The sequence below is a fragment of the Piliocolobus tephrosceles genome, chromosome 14 (genome assembly GCF_002776525.5).
Source record: "Piliocolobus tephrosceles isolate RC106 chromosome 14, ASM277652v3, whole genome shotgun sequence".
Taxonomy (NCBI): Eukaryota; Metazoa; Chordata; class Mammalia; order Primates; family Cercopithecidae; genus Piliocolobus; species Piliocolobus tephrosceles.
The window spans coordinates 111,090,587-111,113,435 of record NC_045447.1 but is presented as its reverse complement, the minus strand read 5'-3'; the positions used below and the strand labels follow the sequence as shown (position 1 = coordinate 111,113,435).

The 22,849-nt window shown below is 43.0% G+C and overlaps 1 protein-coding gene across 4 annotated transcripts in view; it reads left to right on the top strand.

Annotated features, from left to right (window-relative positions):
- The window catches only part of AOPEP (aminopeptidase O (putative)), a 380,108-nt gene that overhangs the window by 50,523 nt on the left and 306,736 nt on the right, over positions 1–22,849 (top strand). For all 4 annotated transcript variants that reach the window (XM_023185255.1, XM_023185257.1, XM_023185256.1 and 1 more), the window contains exon 4: positions 19,403–19,556. In XM_023185255.1, the coding sequence (XP_023041023.1) occupies positions 19,403–19,556 (154 nt within the window). The remainder of the gene's footprint in view (positions 1–19,402; positions 19,557–22,849) is intronic.

Below are 22,849 nucleotides of genomic sequence, written 5' to 3'. Positions count from 1 at the left end.
ATTTTCTGTTTATTTCCTTTGCCTATTTTTATACTGAAGACTTAGGTTTTTGTCAAGTTTGTCTTATTTTTCAATTTTGTTGGCTCTTTAAAAAATATTAATTTCTTATATTTGTGAAAAGCATTGTTCCCAGCTTTTGGTATATCTTTTAATTTTATATGATATGTCTGTTTTTATGAAGTTAAATGTATTAGATTGCTCTAAGATTCATTTTGTTCTAATATTTTTATAGTTAATTTTTATAACTCTTTAATCAGTCTGTAATTTATTATCAGGTTGTGAAATGAGGACTAAACATTGTCTTTTTTTTCCAAATAGAAAACCAGTTGCTTCAGGCTCATTTATTGAATTTTTAAATTTTATAATGTCTTTATCATAAGCTAGATTTACATATGTGGTGAAGTCACTGATGAATATTTACTTGATTTTTTTTTTTTTTTTTTTTTTGAGACAGAGTCTTGCTCTGTCACCAGGCTAGAGTACAGTGGCGCGATCTCGGCTCACGGCAACCTCTGCCTCCTGGGTTCAAACGATTCTCCTGCCTCAGCCTCCCGAGTAGCTGGGACGACAGGCACCCACCACCACGCCTGGCTAATTTTTGTATTTTTAATAGAGATGGGGTTTCACCATGTTAGCCAGGATGGTCTCGATCTCTTGACGTTGTGATCCGCCTGCCACGGCCTCCCAAAGTGCTGGGATTACAGGCGTGAGCCACCGCACCCAGCCTTACTTGATTCTTAAAAACAACACATTTAGGCTGTCGTGGTGGCTCACGCCTGTAATCCCAGCACTTTGGGAGGCCAAGGTGGGTGGATCATGAGGTCAGGAGATTGAGACCGTCCTGCCTAACACGGTGAAACCCCATCTGTACTAAAAATTAAAAAAAAAAAAAAAAATTAAAAAAACAAAAAACACACACACACAAAATTAGCTAGGCGTGGTGGCGGGCACCTGTAGTCCCAGCTACTCAGGAGGCTGAGGCAGGAGAACGGCGTGAACCCGGAGCTTGCAGTGAGCTGAGATCATGCCCCTGCACTCCAGCCTGGGTGACAGAGTGAGACTCCATCTCAAAAAAAAAGTAAAATGTTAATTTTTAAAAATAAGTAACATTTACGTGGTTCATTTACAGACGAACAAAGGACAAAGCATTATTTGCAATGAAGTGTTTTTCTTACCTCTGTTTCCCAGACACCCAGTAACACTTCCCCAAGCAACCAGGGCTACCAATTTCTCTTGAATAATATGTTTTTTCTCTTTTGTTGTACAAATTGTAGCATGCTAGACACATTTTTGCATTGTGCTTTCCCTTTTAGAATGAATTTATTTTATAGATATTTTGTAACAGCATAAAGAGCATCCTCATTATTTGTTTTTTACTATTGTTTATTTTTTGGAGATGGAGTTTCACTTTGTCGCCCATGCTGGAGTGCAGTGGCGTGATCTCGGCTCACTGCAACCTCTGCTTTCCGGGTGCAAGCAATTCTCCTGCCTCAGCCTCCTGAGTAGCTGGGACTACAGGCGCACGCCACCGTGCCCAGCTAATGTTTTGTATTTTAGCAGAGACAGGGTTTTACTGTGTTGCCCAGGCTGGTCTCGAACTCCTGAGCTCAGGCAATCTGTCCACCTTGGCCTCCCAAAGGGCTAAGATTGTGGGCATGAGCCATTGCACCCGGCCTTTCCTCATTATTTTTATGGCTATGAGTATCCTATAAATGGATGTTTTACAATTTAGTTAACCAATATCTCTGGACTTCATATCAAATAAGGAATTGGATGGGTATTTACTCCATTATCCTTCTGCACCCATATTCTCCAGTTTTACTTAATAAAACTTGGGATTTGGGACTCACATTTTCTCTGTAACTTTTTGTATTATGTCTTTTCTAGGAATTACTATTATTGTGTTATATTTTCATTCAGTTTAAAATGATTTCATAATAAGTATTTAGACTTTCTTCATTCTTGAGCTCTTAAGTTGGCTGGGAAATAGCTTCATTTTTTTTTTTTTTTTAGAAGACTGGATGAATGGTACATTTTCTGAGCCCTCCCATATTTAGATTGGCTTTTTGTCATACTCACTTATGAACAATCCTTGGCTAGGTATAACGTTCTTTTTTTATATATTTTTATTTGTAACAACCCTATTAACTGAAGTATAACATTCTTGAATCACTTTTTCCCCTCTTTAACAACTGTACATGTTACTATTATCATCTCTTATCTAGTATTTCTGAGGAGAAATAATTTTTTTTTTTTTTGAGATGGAGTCTCGCTCTGTCGCCCAGGCTGGAGTGCACTGGCGCGATCTCAGCTCACTGCAACCTCTGCCTCCCAGGTTAAAGCGATTCTCTTGCCTCAGCCTCCCGAGTAGCTAGGACTACAGGCGCCTGCCACCATGCCCGGCTAATTTTGTATTTTTAGTAGAGATGGGTTTTCACCATGTTAGTCAGGATGGTCTCCATCTCCAGACCTCATGATCCGTCCGCCTTGGCCTCCCAAAGTGCTGGAATTACAGGTGTGAGCCACTGTGCCCGGCCCACATTTTTTTATTTTTTGAAAGTTATCTGATTTTTCTGTCTACGTGGTCTTAGAATTTTTTTTTTAATCTATGTACTTCAAAACTTTCTAGAATGAATCTAGATGTGGGTGCCTTTCTTTTTAATCAACTAATATAGTATGTATAACTTACATACTATATTAGGGTTCTCCAGAGAGACCAAATCAATAGGAGATAGATAGATAGATAGATAGATAGATAGATAGATAGATAGATGATAAGGGGTTTATCAGGGGAATTGACTCATGTGGTTATGAAGGATGAGAAGTTCCACAACAGGCTGGAGACCCTGGGCTGCTGGTAGCATGGCTCAGTCTAATTCCGAAAGTCTTAGAACTAGGTAAGCCTGTGGTGTAGTTCCCAGTCTAAAGCCAAAGGCCTGAGAACCCAGGGGGCTGCTAGTATAAATTCTAGAGTCCCCAAGGCAAGAGAGCATGTACAGGAGGAGGAGAGTACGCCAGCTTTAGGAGAAAGAGAGGGCAAATCCTTTTATCTCCTTTTTTGTTCTATGTGGGCCCTCATCTGATTAGATGACCCCACCCACATTGAGGACAGATCGTACCCACTTAGTCCACCAACTCTCAGGCCAATCTCTGAAATACCCGCACAGACACACCCAGAAGCCATGCTTTACCAGTTCCCTAGGTATTCCTTAACCCCATCAAGTTGACACCTAAAATTAATCACCATATATATACAATAAATGTGTATTTTTTTTACTTTAGACAATATCATTCTGTCCACCCATGCTGAAGTGCAGCAGTGTGATCTCAGCTCACTGCAGCCACTGCTTCCCTGGTTCAAGCAATTCTCTTGCCTTAGCCTTCTGTTGCCTCAGCCTCCTGAGGAGCTGGGATTACAGGTGTGCACCACCACACCTGGCTAATGGGGTTTCACTGTGTTGCCCAGGCTGGTCTTGAACACACATGTGGGAAGCGAATGGAGCTGAAAGAAATCCACACATTTTATCCTGTCTGTTGGTACACACCAGAAAGGAAGGCCGTGAGAACTATAGGAAAAAAAAATTGCAGAATAAAGGTAAAACAATAAATCATTCTAAGGACTCAGAGGCAGAACAGCGTCAGAAATCAGTTTACGACAGAAACCCAAACAAGATTCGGAAACTGACATTATCATTATGATACAAGAAGATGTAACTTCTATGAAACAACAGTACAAAGCCATGAGGCGATAACAGGCTGAAACATAAGTGTAACAGATTGAGATTAAAAACCAACAGAGAAGGAAAATTTTTAAAAATGAATGATTGACAGAAAACTAATGTTAAAATAACATAATGTATATCTCTGCTACTGAAATTAGGAAAGAACAAAAATGTCACTCTGGAAAATCAGTGGCACGAAGTGTAAATAAAAATGAAAAGGCAAGCCACATATACCGGAAGAATATATTTGTAATACATGTATCTGGCAAAAGGCTTGTACCTATCTTTTTTACAGTGTCTCATTCTATCACCTGGGCTGGGGTGCAGTGGTATGATCTCAGCTCACTGCAACTTCTGCTTCCTGGGCTCAAGTGATTCTCTCACCGAGTAGCTGGGATTACAGGTGTGCACCGCCACGCCCAGCTAATTTTTGTATTCTTTTTTTTTTGTTTTGTTTTCTTTTGTTTTTTTTTTGAGACGGAGTCTCGCTCTGTCGCCCAGGCTGGAGTGCGGTGGCGTAATCTCGGCTCACTGCAATCTCCGCCTCCCAGGTTTACGCCATTCTCCTGCCTCAGCCTCCCGAGTAGCTGGGACTACAGGCGCCCGCCACCTCGCCCGGCTAGTTTTTTGTATTTTTTTTAGTAGAGACGGAGTTTCACCGTGTTAGCCAGGATGGTCTCGATCTCCTGACCTCGTGATCCGCCCGTCTCGGCCTCCCAAAGTGCTGGGATTACAGGCTTGAGCCACCGTGCCCGGCCAATTTTTGTATTCTTAGTAGAGACAGGGTTTCACCATGTTGGCCAGGCTGGTCTCGAACTCCTGACCTTCAGTGATCCACCTGCCTCGGCGTCCCAAAGTGCTGGCATTACAGGTGTTAGCCACCGTGCCTGGCCTATAAAGTATTCTTATAACCTAATAATAAAACAATCAAAAACCCCTCATGAAAAAAAAAATGAACAAATAACATGAACAGATGCTTTTCAAAAGAAGATATAAGAATGTGCAATAAGTACATGAAAAGGTGCTCAACACTGTCATCAGTGAAATGCAAATTAAAACCATAATGAGATAGTATTTTACACCCAGTTAGAGGGCTAAAATTCAAAGGACTGAAAATACCAAGTGTTGTTCCAAGGGTGAGCCGCAGCTAGAACTCTCACACGTTCTGGTGAGAATATAAAAGGGTGCAGCCACTTTGGAAATAGTTTGGCAGATACTTACAAACCTAAACATATACTTACATGATCTAGCAATTTTACTCTTACTCCAAGAGAAATGAAAACCTACGTCCACAAAACGATTAATACATGTTTGTTCACAGCGCATTTTCCATAATGACCAAAAACAGTTCAATTGTGCATGGATAAACAAATTGTGGTTTATTCACACAATGGACCACTATTGATAAATCAAAAAAAAAAAAAAAAAAAATAGTGATACCTGCAATGATCTGGATGAATCTCACAAACATGCTGAGTAAAATAGAGTCACACTGAATGACTCTATTTATATGAGTTGTGAGAAGTCAGACCAATCTCTACTGAGGGAAACCAGATCAAGGGTTGGCTGGAATGGGGTAGGAAGAAATGAGTGCGAGGGCACAGCGGAATTTCTGGGGTAATGGAAATGTTCATGGGGTGATGATTATGTGAGTGTGTTTATCTGTGAAATCTCATTGAACAACACATTTAAGATGTACACATTTATGGCCAGGCATGGTGGTTCACACCTGTAATCCCAGCACTTTGAGAGGCCAGGGCAGGCGGATCACTTGAGGCCAGGAGTTCAAGACCATTCTGGGCAACATAGTGAAACCCTGTCTCTACAAAAATACAAAAAAAAAAGCCATGTGTGGTGGTGCATGCCAGTAATCCCAGCTACTCAGGAGGCTGAGCAAGAGAATTGCTTGAACCAGGGAGGCAGAGGTTGCAGTGAGCTGAGATCGCACCACTGCACTTCAGCATGGGATACTGTCTAGAGAAAAAAAAAAGTACACATTTATTGTATATGTGTAGTGGTTAATTTTAGGTGTCAAGTTGACTGGATTAAAGAGTTGGCAGATACATGCAGCTTCTTTATCTGGGCTCTAGTGTCTTGTTGGCAATTGTCCAGTCAGGTACTGCTAGAACTCATAGGCTGTTTTTCTCCTGTCTCTGTTTGGTTCCCTGACTTGCTGAATTGATTGAGTATATGATACACTGCAATTTCAGATAGACACTGATAGGTGGCCTGCTCCCATTTCTGCCTGTAGCAGTGTGGTTGTGATAACTCCACCTCCCAAGATGCCATGTGGCTCTCCCAACCCTCCCCTCAGCACGCCTACGTATTTTCTCATTCGTGGTTTGGCCCTGCAGTAAAGCCTTGTGTTCGACAGTGTTTCCCAAACTGGAGCGTTCGTCTTCTTAGAGGGAAAGGTCTCATGATTTACCACAGTTTACTTAAATTATTTATATTAGAATGACATTTCAAAAACTATAGATCTAAGACTAGATATGAACTCTGTGTTCTTACAACTCTTACACATCCATAAAGCCAAAATACAATTACAAACGAAATGCAGATCAAACTACCAAATCAATAAAATTCAAATTCAATTTATAATTTGAATTTTATATTGATATATAAATATAAATTGTACAGATTAAATATTAATAATCAATATTAATGTACAGATTAATATTTTGCTGAGATGAAATTGCCCCTCACCGTATGAATGTGGTGCTGACGGCTCCATGCAGTTTCTTTTGAGACTGAACACCTGTTCTACCCTGAGCCACACAATAATCCAGTTCTCCACCACTTGTCTTTTATCTCCCTGTAAACTTTTGCTTACACAGCATGCTGTGATGTCGTTGGGCCTTTACTCAGCCAAAAGCATCATCCTTATGTTCTTTTCTCATTATCTCTTGATAATTATCACAGTCCCACACATCCCCATGCCATCATACACGCTCATGCAGATGGGAACTCGGACATCGTTTGGCAGTACTCACATCTGGGTGATTTTAGGGGCCAGCGAACCATGGACTGCTGGCCAAATCTAGTCCACTGCCTGTTTCTGTAAATAAAGTTTTTTTGGATCATGGCCATGGTCTTTGGCTGCCTTCTTGTTACAATAGCAGAGCTGAGTATTGGCAACAAGGTCCTGCAAAGCCTAAAATATTTGTTACCTGGTCTTTTACAGAAAAAAGTTTTCTGACCTCTATCATATTCATCCATCTGTCTGTTGTTGTGTATCTATTTGAAGGTTATCATCAAAAAATTGAGAATTAACTTCAAAATTTTTATGAAAAACTTTTATACCCCCAGGAATATATCTGTGGACTTTTTTTTTTTTTTCCCCAAATTCCATTTGAGGACAGAGTAATAAAATAGATGCTTATTGAGATTTGCTTATGTTCGCACCACTTACACCTTATATGATATCACAGAACAATCTTTGCCAGTTCAAGCTGAGGGAGAATTAAGCTAGACAAGATAAAAGAACTCTATGCTTAATACTGCAATTCCTCCCACAGACAGGGTTTATCAGAGGACAATCAGGAAATAGTACTAATAAAGCTGTTTGCCAGAACCAAAATGGCTGTTCTGAGGATGGAATAATGTCTGCAAATGTATCTGCACTCCTTAGAGAAAAGAGATGTGGATACAAGATGATGCTATTTCCTTTCCAAGTCATGTTTTCTCGATTGGCAGATTGGTCTCATAGGCCCTCTACTCTGGTGTGCACAATGCCCTTTAAAACGATGAGCTGTCTTTGAAAACATGACTGGCAAAGCGCGACCCAGCAAGTCACAGTTTCCATCACAGTGACACACAGGCCTGATTAGCGCATTTCCCGGGCACCAGCTGGTTTTTCCAAAGATGCAAGGCCCCTGGGAGCAGATCACAGCAACAGAAATGACAGCAGCCCTTGGGCAGGCAACAGAAATCAGAAGACAGACCTCTGGGTCCTTGCTTCATAAGGGAAATAATTTCTCCTAACTGTTTTTAAAATGAAGGGTAATGGTTTGGATGTAGGGTGATGACCATTGTAAGAATTCTATTAGCTGAGCAGTTGTTATTCTTTTTTTTTTTTAAGAAGGCTAAGACAAGACCATAGATTTAGATTAACTTGCTTGGCTCCTTTATTATTCTCCTTTGTTATTAAACTTCCTCAGCATAATGCGATTTGGGCAGAGATGTTATCCTGTGACTTATTGTTGGCCTATTTTCTTTACCAAAATATAGCTAAACTATTGAGCGCAGAGACCCAATGCCTAATACAGTACCTTGTGTAGAATAAGTGTCCAATATGTATTTGTGGAATAAATGTGTTCTTTATAATCAGGGAGAAGTAGTATGCTCATGGAAGAAACATTTGAAACTACTAGTGATAGTAACAAAATCAACTTCAGGGTCATTTCTTCTGGTTTTGCTGCTTAATTACAGTTTCTGCCTTTTTTCCAGCCTCAACAAATTTTAAGAATTGGTTTAGTACATTATTATTTTTCTCTAGTAATTTTTTTGTTTAGTTTTATTGATTGATTGATTGATTGATTGATTGAGACGGGGTCTCACTCTGTCGCCCAGGCTGGAGTGCAGTGGCACGCTCTGCCTCCTGGGTTTACACCATTCTCCTGCCTCAGCCTTCCGAGTAGCTGGGACTACAGGTGTCCGCCACCATGCCCGGCTAATTTTTTGTATTTTGAGTAGAGATGGGGTTTCACCATGTTAGCCAGAATGGTCTCCATCTCCTGACCTCGTGATCCGCCCTCCTCAGCCTCCTAAAGTGCTGGGATTACAGGTGTGAAAGTTTTATTTTTATAGAGTCTAATTTAGTACATCCCTGCTTCCTAGAAAAATAAAATACTCTGAGGGCTGGGCGCGGTGGCTCACGCCTGTAATGCCAGCACTTTGGGAGGCCGAGGCGGGCAGATCACGAGGTCAACAGATTGAGACCATCCTGGCTGACCCAGTGAAATGCCGTCTCTACTAAGAATATAAAAAAAAATTAGCTGGGTGAGGTGGCGGGCGCCTGTAGTCCCAGCTACGCGGGAGGCTGTGGCAGGAGAATGGTGTGAACCCGGGAGGCAGAGCTTGCAGTGAGCCGAGATCACGCCACTGCACTCCAGTCTGGGCAACAGCGTGAGACTCCGTCTCAAAAAATACATTAAATTCTTCCTGCTTTTGTTTTTTGTGGGAGGCCTCGAGTCAATGAGGAAGACTGCCTAATGGAAGCTCTTTCCAGATGAAGGATAAAAACCATATGAACAAGTGAAAGATGTTAAAAACTACATGTGCCTTGCACAGGATCTGATTTCATTTTTCTGTGCAAAAGTAAGATGTAGACATTACTTCATTCTGGGCAAAATGCTACTCTCTGGCCTCCCCAATAGACTAGCTCTCTGACATTCTCTTTCTTTTAACATTGTGTGGGAAATTCCAGGAAAAAGCCGAGATCTGAGAGTCCAGACCCTCCTGTGTGCAACTGAAAGCCAACTTTTCCAAATGAGCAGTACTGTTTAGACTGCTCCTGTAGTATGCAACCAGGAACTACGTATGAGGAAATGGTAAATTAAGAGGCATTTAGGAATGGTTATGATTAAGTGTTTTTCTCACAAAGAAAGAATGCAAAGTAGAGAAAGCTCCTTGTTTCTAGAACTGGGGAAACTTTATTTCACGCCAAGACACAGACATTCCTGTTTTAAGCGTGAATGTATTCATCTTTTCCCATTAGAAACCTGCCGGTGGGCCAGTGCTTTCTGAATCTGTCAGTTAATTCTTTTGTTTTGTGATTTGTTGTTGACTAGTTCTTTCTTACCCTCCTGGCACTGCGCTTACCATACATGACATATGTGAAAGTCATCATGGTTTCTCTCAGACATTGATGATTCTGGCAGGCATGTATATACTAGTTCTCGTTGCTGTAGATTTTTGTCTTGGACTTGACATTTATGAATGTTCCATATGTGTAAAGCACTAACGTTTACCTGTGACCACCTGGAGCAGTATGATTTGGTGTCCAGTTAGCTGATCCAGCTTAAGGGGAACTGGGTCACCTGCATCGAAGGTCAGAGTGGCTGGTGAGACTTGAATAACAAGCCTGCTGGGGCATGTTCCTTTAGGTGTCCCATTAGCCAACAAGGAAAACCTATCGAGGCGCTGTGTTCAGCAGGTGGCGCTCTTTTACCGAGTTCACAAGAATGATCTTGAAGGTCGTTCTCTCCTGCCTCTCCCGTGCCTGAGGCGGTACCATGTTGCAGGGGAGGAAACCCGAAGCCTTGCTGGGTAGCATCAGTGCTTGCAAAGTGGTGGCCTGACCTGGCACATCGCCCTGGTTAGGCAATGCTGGTGCCCAGGGCGTCTTACTGTCTCGTTTGTTCTGGTGCCAGTTACAACCCTTGAGCAACTATGGAGAAGAACTAACAAGAGACAGTCACGCTATGGGTATTCACGAGGGTGGCACTCACTTAGAAAACCAGAATATGTAGACTCGGCATCTGCAAAGTCCTGACGGAAAGCTGGAGTTTGCTGAAAGACCCAAGCAGTGGAGAAGGAGGCCAAGAGGGGAAGAGCAGCCAAAATGGGGAGCTCTCTCTCCTTTTCGTGACTATATTATATTTATTGTGCGGATGTATGTATATTATATATTTAAAATATATGTGGTATACCTTCCGTATGGTATGTCTATATACACTTATAAGTGTACATGTTTCTGAATATACATATTCCTGTAAACATTGTTAGGCATCTTTAATTTGTGATGCAAAGGTGTTCCAAAGTAATCATAATGTATATAATAGTTTGGACAGGAATCGCTGAAATAAGGAATTGTGGTTAGAGAAAGAAACAATTTTGAGGTAGCAAAGTAGCAGGGGCTACTGAAGGATTGAGGAAAGAAAGATTATATGTGAAATAAAAGCACATATCAATTTGATATTTCCGAATGCTTCATGCTGTTTTTCTAACCTATAGTGGAGAGGTTGAAAAAGTAAAATGGATGGTTTTCTTAGGAAGAATTTAAGTGCCTGTTTTAATTTTCAGTGAAAACAATAACTCTTTAATACAAGAAGTTCCATGTGATGCTTAACTTGGCAGAGCTATGATCTGCCTTTGCCTCTGCACAAGCAGAGTGGTTATGTGTGTGTGGTTATAGCTGTGCTTTTAATTATATTGAGTAGGTTTATCCAAGACTCACCTAAGAATAGGACACTAAATTTTCATAAATTTCTTATTTAATTTACTATTGGTAGGCATGACTGGTGTAAAAATGACTACCATATCTTGATTTTTCTTCTCTTAAAATTTTTTATGAAAAATGATGATCTCAGTTAGCTAAGTTTCTCACAGGTTTAGTATAAAAAGTTCTCTCTCCTCTCGTGAACTTTACTCCTTCGTGTTCTTCCTTTTCCCCTCTTTACTAAGAATTATTCTTCCTCCTGTGGAAGATAGAATCTTCAAAACTATTCATAGGACAGTTTTAGAATAGTCAATGAAAAAATAATTAAGATAACTGTTTTAACACTCTTTAGTTATGATACTTATTTTCAAAACTAAATTTTATTTATTTGTATTTTTATTTTGGAGACGGAGTCTCACTCTGTCGCCCAGGCTGGAGAGCAGTGGCACAGTCTTGGCCCACTGCAACCTCTGCCTCTTGGGTTCAAGTGATTCTCCTGCCTCAGCCTACTGAGTAGCTAGGATTACAGGTGCCCGCCACCACGCCTGGCAAATTTTTGTATATTTAGTAGAGACAGGGTTTCACCATGTTGGCCAGGCTGGTCTTGAACTCTGGACCTTAGGTGATCCTCTCGCCCTGGCCTCCCAAAGTGCTGGGATCACAGGCGTGAGTCACTGCGCCTGGCCCAAAGCTGTATTTTATTTTATTTTATTATTTATTTATTTATTTAATTTTTTTGAGATCGAGTTTCACTCTTGTTGCCCAGGCTGGAGTGCAATGGCACGATCTCAGCTTCTCGGGTTCAAGTGATTCTCCAGCCTCAGCCTCCTGAGTAGCTGGGATTACAGGCATGTGCCACTATGCCCGGCTAATTTTGCAGTTTTAGTAGAGATGGGGTTTCTGCCATGTTGGCCAGGCTGCTCTGAAACTCCCAACCTCAGGTGATCCACCCGCCTCGGCCTCCCAAAGTGCTGGGATTATAGGCGTGAGCCACTGTGCCCGGCCCAAAAACTAAATGTTAAGCTACCTCTTGTGATTTGAAAATTGATCAATTTCAGGTTCTATTATAGCTACAAAAAGCACGGTCATCTAAGGAAAATTTCAGTCCTGTTGTGGAGGTGAAAATGTCTATTCGGATCTTGTAACAACTGTGATTGTCAATACGTCATATGATACGTGTATCTTACTAGTGAGACAACTGAAGTATGAGAGTTTTTCCCCTACATACAGTCCAGTAGGAGAGAGTGAAGTCGGGGCGTTAGAGAGCTCTGGTCTCTTTCTGAGGAGGTCAGAAGGCCAGCGTTACAGAATCTGCCCAGAAAGAAGGGCAAGCTGAGTGGCGACTTGTGCCTGAAGTTAAAGAGTTCTGTTTCCTCTGCTCTCCTTCCTACCACCCGTCTCTGTTAGTCTTGCTAGTGAATCCTGGCCTGGCTGTGAAATCATCCAGTGGCGTGAGGGGTTTCTGGCCTCTGCAGAGGAAAAACTCTGGGTTAATTCAAGTACAGCGTGTTCTCTTTGTTTTGCAGCTGGTGTGGCCGAGGGAGTCTAGTGCAAGTGGATTGAATCAAAAGGAAAATGAAGGCATTCACTGTCTGTTTCATCAAGGATGGCTCATTTGAAGTAAACACCATTTAAATAGTCTCCAAATGGCCCATTCTATATGAAGTCATACAGGATGCCCCCTTTAGGCTGCCGTTCTCCTTTAAATGGATCGCTTTGTGTGTACTGTGTTTTAATGCCATTCAACCTTAAACCCCATATGTGGGCCTCATCAGGTCGCGGTTTTCAGTACACATGTGGCAACCATACCTTCAGCATTCTTTGCCTCTGCCTTCAGAAGATCAGCCTGAGCATCAAGGGTAGACAGCTGTAAAGCTGAGAGCTTGCAGATGAAGACTACAACAGCAGATGGTGACAAGCAGCTAACGTTTCTTGAACACTTACTTTGTGCCAATTATTATGCCTAGTGATCACTCTGTAGATTATCTAATTTCATCCTAACTTAATCCTCACAGCGAGATACTGTGATCATTCTCTTGTTACACACGAGGAAACCGATGCATTAGAGAAATCAAGTGATGTGCCCAGACTGGTAAATGCAGAGCAGGGACTCGAACCCCAGCTGTCAGGTTCCAGAGGTGGAACTCAGTGAATGGACATATCCAAAAGCAATACACTCTCATTAACTCTCTTGCAAGGTAGGCTTATTCCAACCAATAGACAATCCCGAAATGATTTATCTTTGTCTTGGGAGTGCATGCTCTGCTTTCTGAGGCAGTATTTCCACCTTATTCTTTGCAATTTTTGTAGGCTGATTGGAAGATAAGGTTAGGTGCTGTTCCCTGTGGCAGTGGGCAGTCTTCATGTAAGATTGGGCTCATTGGAATAATCCAGCAACAGACAACTCAAAAGAGACTTTTCTACCAAGTGAGGCTACTAGAAAGTTCCTCGTAGCGGGGAACTGATGAAATCATCTCCAGAGCGCTAGCCGCGCCCCGTGATCTCGGCGCTGGCTCTAGCATTCAACCAAGATCCAGGCAAGGAGCCCAGGGCCAGACTCTAGTGAGAAGCTTCTGAGAAGAGTTTGACCAGGGTCTTTGGGAATTGGGTTTCTGGCTGGTTCTTATTTGGCCCAGCCAATTGATCTGCCCTGATTTGACTGTCATTTGGTATCCAAGAAAACCTTTTTGCTTTTAAAAGCTTGCAGACTGAAACAGTTGATTCCAAATGAGCTCCACTAAGTAGAGGAACTTTAGGAATCTAAGAAAATAAAAAAAACTTGTGTGCTGTACAGGAGGAAATCATCTTGAGCACTTAAAATATGAATTTGGGTGATATTTTAAAAACAATTGTTTTATTTCCATTATTGAATTTCAGAAAAGACTGTGAGGAAGCAATGACAGTTTTAACGTATTTTTATTGGACTCACCTCAGGTTCCGTTACCACTATTGCTATCTCACTCTCTAACTCTGGGTCATTTAAGGTTTCTGACTTTTTAATTGCTAATCTCCATTTCTCTCCCCGCCACGTCCCGCTGTGACTTCCTGTGGCCTCCCCACGTCACCTCGAGGGTACAGACGTTCTGATCGAGGTGCTGGGTTGTGATGGGGTTGGGCGCTCTCTGTGGACTTCTGTGGACCTTGTGCAGGGATCTAACAAACACCTCTACTCCATTAGCAGTGTTTCCTCTTGCAGGTAGTTTCGTTTCTGCTGTTTCCACAAGCATCACCTCGCCCATGGACTAGGTGGATGGCGCAGGAACCAGACAGGCAGCAGCAAGAAAATCAGGCCACAATTTCAACCAAATGTAGGGAGAAAGCTTGTGGTGCCTGGTGCTTCATTCTTAAAAGGATTTCTTAATAGGCTAGTGCCTGCTCCTTCTCTCTCAATTGCTTCTTTCTTCTGAGTTATATTTCATCATTTTAATAGTACCTCAGTACCAGGCATGTTATTCTTTTTCTGTTAAGATTACCTTTTACTTAATTGATTAGTTCAATTATTTTGTATTAAAGATGCAATATTTAAAGAGTCAAGTAATTCTGATGGGTTTATTGTAACCATTTTCCCAAGCAGCAGTCCTTTGTAATCTCCATTCCTCCATTTTTCCTGCTTTTTTAGAAGTAACCGCTTTCACCTCTTTTGGCTGATTTCTTGATATTTACCTGCATGTCCTTCAGTAAGACGCTTTATTGTTCAGGGTTGGTCTTCCCACTGTGGCAGGTAAGCAATTTAGCTGTCCTTCTCTCTCCTGCAACTTCATCATACACAGATCCCCTTCCTAAAATCCTGTCTTCTCAATGTAATTAATATCATAATGTTGATTAGATCAGTATTCTTCATTTATATTATTATTATTTTTGACATAGGGTCTTCCTCTGTCACCTGGGCTGGAGTGTAGTGGTGTGATCACAGCTCTACTGCAGCTTGACCTCCTGGGCCCGAGTGATCCTCCTACCTCAGCCTCCCAAGTACGTGATCACAGGCAGGCACCACCAATGCACCTGGCTAATTGAGAAACATTTTTTTTTGTAGTGATGGGATCCCCCTGTGTTGCCCAGGCTGGTCTTAAACTACTGGTCTCATGTGATCCTTTTACCTAGGCCTCCCAGCCTTCATTTATATCATTATATTTTTGTGTGTTATTAAGAGCTAAGCCTGTAGCAAAACTGTGGCTTCATTATTATTTCTGTACATGTTAATTTTTTTCTTGGATGGAGTTACTAATTGTCTTATGCTTTGTTTGTTTTTTTTCCCATTTGCTTGTCCTTTTGGATCTTGATTTTGCATTAGTGGCTTTCTAAGGATACCTGGAAGCTTGCGTGCAAGCATTCAGGCGCAGGGGACTGAAGTATGAATTGGAAGCCGTGAATACATTTGGAGGGCTTGTCAGCCATCAGCTTCACTGTAGACTGATTTCTTAAGCTAGTCCCCTTCTTTCAGTCTCTTGCCTAGACAGTGAAAGCCTGGCTGCCAGCCTTCTGGAACAAAATAAGGGAGGATGGCTGGTGGCCTCAGCATCCTATGTGCATGTATTCCTGTAATTCCATTCACTTGCCTTCAGTTGTGCCATTTCTCCTCCAGCACCACAGCTGCCAGCTCAGAGGCTCTCCTTTTAGTCTTTCTAGAAAATAAACTTCCAGTTATTTGTTGGGGTATGTGTGGGACGGGCAAATAGCCCAGGTGTGCAGGGTGGGGGGGAACATCCATGGATCTGGCCACTTCTTAGATGTGCAGCCGGGCCTGCTTAGTTTAGCATTTCCTCTAGCCTAGAGCCTTTTGGAGCTTCTAAGGGGTAAAATGAGGTGGGTCTTATCTTTCCCCACTGCCAACTTAGGATTCAGGTCTGGATTCAGGTCTGCTGTGTCGTTTGTCACTCTTCCATCTGCATTCTAGCTTCCAATATTCTGCAACAATTGTCTCCTGCTTTATTCTCTCTGCCCTTGTTGGTTCGTGTCTTTAGAACAGAACTTCTTTTACTGTTCCTGAATGGAGTTTGGGGAGGAAGTAGAGGTGGCCTCGGCCTCATACATTTAAACTTCTCTTTTTACCTGAAAGCCTCACCATTGCTGCTTATTTACTGAACTGCCAAGGGTCTGAATTTTTAACAAGGAAATTCTAATGGTTCTTGGTAAACTCTAACATTCACTTCAGAGAAGGAATGACAGACCACAGCCCTTTGATTAAGAAAATGTGTTTTTTTAAGGTTTTTTTTTATACCAGAGCCTTTCAAAAGATTTAGTTCCTTACCCATAACTTCCTCCTTCTTCTTCCATCTGCACGCTCCTTTCTACCTGCTTCAACTCATTGTGTTTCCAGTAGAAAATGAAAGTTTTTATGGAGCAGTCATGGGAGGCATTGGGTTCCAGGGAATGTAGGTAGTTACGGGAAGACAGAAAAATGGAGAGGTGGAGTCCGTATAGCCCATCATGTCATATCCATGTCATTCTTCCATCGAGACGTCTGTGACTGTCCCTACCTCCTTCTCACTGTCTTGGAATCATAGCAGTGATTCTCTTTGAGGCTGTGGTTTTGCTTCATGCCCAGTAGGAGCTATCACTTGATTGGCTTCAATGTCTCTGGATTTAATTGTCCCTTTAAGGAGGAGTACGCCTTCAACTTGTTCTTTTTGTTGGAGACCGAGTCTCACCCAGGCTGGAGTGCAATTGCACACGATCTCGGCTCACTGCAACCTCTGACTCCCAGGTTCAAGGAATTCTCCTGCCTCAGCCTCCTGAGTAGCTGGAATTACAGGCACGTGCCATCACACCTGGCTAATTTTTGTGCTTTTGATAGAGATGGGGTTTCACCATGTTACCCAGGCTGGTCTCGAACTCCTGACCTCAAGTGATCCACCCACCTTGGCCTCCCAAAGTGCTGGAATTACAGCCACAGCTCCTGGCCTACCTTCAACTTCTTACTCAGCTACAAAGAAAGGGATCTCAAGAGTGGCCATTTTGGTTCCAGAAGCAGGGTACAGCTTCCAGGCAAGTTGGAGAGAATGGCTGGCTCTGGTGGGTGTCCACCAGTTCTGACCATGTCCCTTTGTGTCTCTCTTTCAAGTAACTCCCTTCATGGCTTCCAAACTTGAATCTCACCAAAATATTATTTATTTATTTATTTATTTATTTATTTATTTTTGAGACGGAGTCTTGCTCTGTCGCCCAGGCTGGAGTGCAGTGGCCGGATCTCAGCTCACTGCAAGCTCCGCCTCCCAGGTTTACACCATTCTCCTGCCTCAGCCTCCCCAGTAGCTGGGACTACAGGCGCCCGCCACCTCGCCCGGCTAGTGTTTTTGTAAGTAGAGACGGGGTTTCACCATATTAGCCAGGATGGTCTTGATCTCCTGACCTCGTGATCCGCCCGTCTCGGCCTCCCAAAGTGCTGGGATTACAGGCTTGAGCCACCGCGCCCGGCCAGTATTATTTATTTTTAACTAAGTCCAACCTTCCTGAGTTCAGAATTTGTTTTGAGATAGACAAAGGAACCATGCACATGGAGATCAAAATCTAATCTCTATTCTTGGTTTTTACACTTTAAAAAATGTCATGTTAGGTCTGCCGGCCAGTAGGGGCATGTTAATATTTCAGCTCGGAATTTGACATCCAATCACAGACCACATTGGACAACCATAGGCCAATTTGGTCAGTGATTGGATGTCAAACGTGTTTAACCCTCTAAAACTTAAAGCAAGAAAAAGAATAATAGCTCTTTCTATGAAGGAGTTTGTGAAGGAACTGAAAGAGATTTATGCTAACAGAAGTTCCTCCCTATGGGAACATGAGGAGTGGAGAAATAACAGAAGGTGAGATCCCATAGCAAAGACGTTGGATCAACTTAAATGCCTATCGATGTTAGACTGAATAAAGAAAATGTGGTACATATACACCATGGGATACTATGCAGTCATAAAAAAGAATGAGATAATGTCCTTTGCAGCAATATGGATGGGGCTGGAGGTCATTATCCTAAGTGAACTAACACAGCATCAGAAAACCAAATACTGCATGTTCTTACTTATAGTGGGAGGTGAACACTGAGTACACATGGATACAAAGAAGGGAACAAGAGACACCAGGGCCTACTTGAGGGTGGAGGGTGGGAGGAGGGTGAGGACAGAAAAGCTACCTATCAGGCTGGGCACAGTAGCTCAAGCCTGTAATCCCAGCACTTCAGGAGGCCAAGGTGGGAGGACTGGTTGAGCCCAGGAGTTCAAGACTAGCCTGAGCAACATAGTGAGAACCTGTCTCTCTAAAAAAAAAACAAAAACAAAAAAATTAAGCTGGGTGGGTGTGGTGGCACATACCTGTAGTCCCAGCTACTTGGGAGGGTGAGGTGGGAGAATCACTTGAGACAATGGATATTGGGTATACAAGAGGTTGAGCCTACAGTGAACTGTGATCACGCCACTGCATTCCAACCTGGGCAACAGAGCGAGACGCTGTCTCAAGAAAGAAAAACTACCTGTTGAATACTATGCTTATTACCTGGGTGACAAAATAATCTATACACTAAACCTACTCCCACCCTGCCCCATGATGCAGTTTACCCAAGTTTGTTATACAAACTTGCACCTGAACCTAAAATAAAAGTTAAAAAAAGATGATATCAATTCTTCTTAAGACACATGATTAATGTATAGCAGATGCTCAGAAAAAATACTATGTTAAATCAGGTTGTATGACACATTCAGATTTCAGAAACGTGAAAGTCATTTTTACATCTTAGAAATGAGGGGAGTATAGTGTTATACGTTGTCAGCCATTCATTCCTTTGGTAAAAAGCCTCTAAGGTTTGGACCAAGTGGAGAGCACACCCTCAACTGGAATGGGGAGCCCCAGCTCCAATCCCAGTCCTGTTACAAACTAGTTAGTTAGGAGTCCTTGGCTCCGTTGAACCTCTACACCTGCTTTTCATCTGCTCAGCAAGGAGTGGAAGACCAGCTAAACAGATAAAAGGAACTAAGGGTAAGACCTGAACTCCCACAGCTAATTAATTTCAGAGTGGGCGTGAAAACCCAAGTGTCCCCCTTCCCTAGTCTCATGTGTTTTCTGCTATATTCAATTTAGATTGACCTGAATTGAATTTGGACAAGATAGTTACAGCACAAAGCAATCATTGCTTTGCTCACTCTTTCACTCATTCAACTGGTGTCAATTGAGCATTTTTTAAATGCTAAATACTGTGTTGGATGAATGAGACATATTCTGTCTGTAGGAGCATACAGCCTGCTGTGTGTACAGCTGAGAGGGACCCCTGCACTACTGCCCTCACGTGAAGGGCTTCAGACTGATCCGTGGAAGAGACCAGACCTTCCTAGTTGCCTTGAAGCCGTCATCCCTGCTGTGCTTTCCCTGAGACCTGAAGTAGTGCCCTTTTTGCTGATGTGACCGACCGCCAAGAGTTGGCTCTTACCAGCTTATCACAAAAGCTCTTCAAGTGCCGCAAGAGAGGAAATCACACAGCAGAGCCCAGAACCATATATTGGCCTCATTATGGTTCTTCTCTTCCTGTTTATAGGGTGCTCAAGCTGGTATTACTACGTAACTATGCCGATGCCAGCCTCCACCTTCACAATTGCAGTGGGATGCTGGACAGAAGTGAAGATGGAGACGTGCTCATCGGCTGATTTGGCAACAGAGAGACCCTTCTCACCTTCTGAGGCTGACTTCAGGTTTGTGTGGGGGGACTTGCTGGGAAGGAAAAAAAAAAACACTTGAGTGAGTGGTATGATGCATTTCTTCCAAGCACTGGGAATGTGAGTCATTCCTGCTGAGAAACTAAACCAAAATAGGATTAATCAAAGCAGGAAAAGCCCTGTTAGAAAGGAAAGAGAGGGCTGGGCGCTGATCACGCCTGTAATCCCAGCACTTTGGGAGGCCCAGGCGGGTGGATCACGGGGTTAATAAATTGAGACCATCCTGACCAACATGGTGAAACCCCGTCTCTACTAAAAATACAAAAAAATTAGCCGGGCGTGGTGGCGGATGCCTATAGTCCCAGCAACATGGGAGGGTGAGGCAGGAGAATGGCTTGAACCCGGGAAGCAGAGGTTGCAGTGAGCTGAGATTGCGCCACTGCACTCCAGCCTGGCGACAAACTGAGACTCTGTCTCAAAAAAAAAAAAAAAAAAAAAAAAGAAGAAGAAGAAAGAGAGGCTGAGCGTGGTGGCTCAGGCCTATAATCCCCCACTTTGGGAGGTTGAGGTGGGTGGATCACGAGGTCAGGAGTTCGAGACCAGCCTGGCCAACATGGTGAAACCCCATCTCTACTAAGAATACAGAAATTAGCCGGGCGTGGTGGCACGTGTCTGTAATCCCAGCTATTCGGGAGGCTGAGGCAGGAGAATTGCTTGAACCTGGGAGGCAGAGGTTGCAGTGAGCCGAGATTGCACCATTGCACTACAGCCTGGCGACAGAGCGAGACTCTGTCTTGGAAAAGAAAGGAAAGAGAGTTGAGAAGAAGAGATGTGAGCCTATTATTTATGCAGAAAGAGAGAAGAAGGTAAGTATATGTGAAATCCTGTGAAGTGTGCTGAAATATTTATATGTGTTTGGCTAAATTCAAGGAATCCTCAGATTCAATACTTCCTCCCCTCTCATACCTTTTAAGTTTGGTTTTCGGTGCTTATGGGGTCAAAAACAAAGCTTCTGATAGATTACTTTCTAAGCTACTCTGCTGTGTTGGTTGTACCAACTGCTGTCAGCAGTGCACTGTGGGGACCGCAGCTCCCCCAGTGGGGCTAGTCGCTGCTTTAGGAGCACAGGACACAAGGAAACTGACACAAAGCCGTTGGGTTAAGGGAATCCTGCTTGGTCAGGGCTTTGTTAACATCAGTAGTGATTTCTTTTTTTTTTAAGTATGAACCAGATAAAATCATTTTGAGGCTTTAAAAAATTAGTATAGGCCATTGGATATTTACTGGCAGCCTGTCTAGATGTTCAATGGTTTCTAGCTTTGAGAGCCAAAAGAGGGAGAAGGGGGACACCGAGAAGATGCACAGCACGTGCATCATGCAGCGCTCCTAGGATTTTATACCCAGCTCAACGGGGTCATTTTTCCTATTGACAGACAGTCACTAAGTCAGTACCTTCTGGTGGAGAAAGCCCAGAGTAACGGTAGAGATGATTCGTTACTCCTTGAAAACCAGCTAAGATATACTCCTAATGCAGATTCTTTTTGTGTTGGTTTTATGTTGCCTTGCTGCTTTTACGAGTACCACAGTAACTGCGGCAGTTGGTCTTCATCTTTCAGAGATGAAGCTATGTTCTTTCTCTTCCGATGGGCACGTATTATTGCCTGCATTTTGCCTTTTTTGGCGGAAGGGAGGTCATTTCCGTTTCCTGTTCAGTAGTTTGCCTAGTTTGGACTGTCTTTCCTGAGCTATATGAACATCCTAGATTGCGTATTAGATTTTACTTCTGTATTCTTGAGGGAAGAAGGGAATTGTGGGCAGAAGTGACATACTCTAGTTTCATGTGGAACTTTAATTTCATGTGAGATCCTCCTGTGCTCTCTTCCCTGCAGTAGGATCACACAGGAGGCTTTTTTTTGTAATTTCAGGTGGCCTGAATTTCTGGGTGAGGATGACAGGTGCTCTGGAGAGTCACTTAGATCTGTGGTGGACTTGGTATTAGCAAGAAGCACACTGTTTTGTGTTAAGCCACTGAAACACCAGGGTTGTTTGTTACTGCAGCATATCCTAGGCTATCCTGAATTGATACAGTAGCCATTGGTTGTTCCAAGTCAGAAACTAAGTCTTGATCTAAATGTAATCTCCTTTAGTCCTAAGGATAGGCCTGCAAGACAGATTGGATAGATTATTATTCCCATTTTATAGATAAGGCTATTGAAGCTCCAATAGTAACTTGTTAACATTAATATACCTACTAAGTAGCAATACCTGGATTTATATCCAGGCCTGACCCCAGAGAGAGGTGAGTCAGAATCTTACCTGGAGACTTTAAAAAACTATATGTAACATTGATGCCTCGCCTGGAGTCCGATCTACCTTCCCATCTGGAGAGTCACTGCCATGATTTGAGCCACCATGGTTGACGGGAGTGTGTTGTGTTGGAACGGAAAACAGAAGTGGAGAGCGATGCCTTTGAGCCTGAAAGTGCCATTCTTGGTGGTTGGATGTAGCTCTTTGGGCAAAGCCACACTTTCCTTATCTATAGAATGAAGGCTTTGTCCATGGCTTCTCAAATTCTCGATGGTGAAGACGTACTCTTCCCTTTTTCATCTAAGGCCTCAGCATTGGTTGATTCTTAGAGGAGCTGCTCAGTTGGAATATGTGTGCCTTTGGAAGGCTAGGGGAAGGCAAGGACAGACATTTTTTATTTTGCCTTTCTAGCCATATTCCAAAGAGATGTGGGGTTGGGGAGTGGGCAGCAGCCACTGACTCTGTGCTCTCTCCTTCCTGCTCAGAAGCAGCCTAAATGGCTTCTCAGTTTTCTTGCATCCACTATTCTGAAAGGAGGAAGAAATGGTTAAATCAAATGAAGATTCTGGGATGTCTAAAATTCCTGTCGGGCTTTAGGGGAAGAAGCAAGTACAACTCCTCTCTTGTCCTCCTGAATTCACCAGTTGAGGAGCAGACAGAGGAGATAAAAATAAAGGTTTTATTATTGGCAGAAGCTGGACTGAAGGAGCTCAGGTGCATGGTCTCAGTGGGGTTTCTGAGACTCCATTTCCAAATGAGACAAATTTACCCACCCAGTTACCAGCCCAGCCGGACTGCTGCCGGCCTCTGTGTAACACAGATGCAGAGTCCACCTGACACATGGCAGGAGCAGGTCCAAAGGGCACCCGCTGTGGGCAAGCAGATTCCAAAGAGAAAGCCTGTGTGGCCCAGCCAGTCAGGTCAGCTGGGGAGAGAGGTGCCACTCTGGGGAAGCGCGTCTTCCCATGGACTGTGAGGCCTGGTGAATGGCGTTCCTCCCATGCCCCCTCCATGTCTCATAA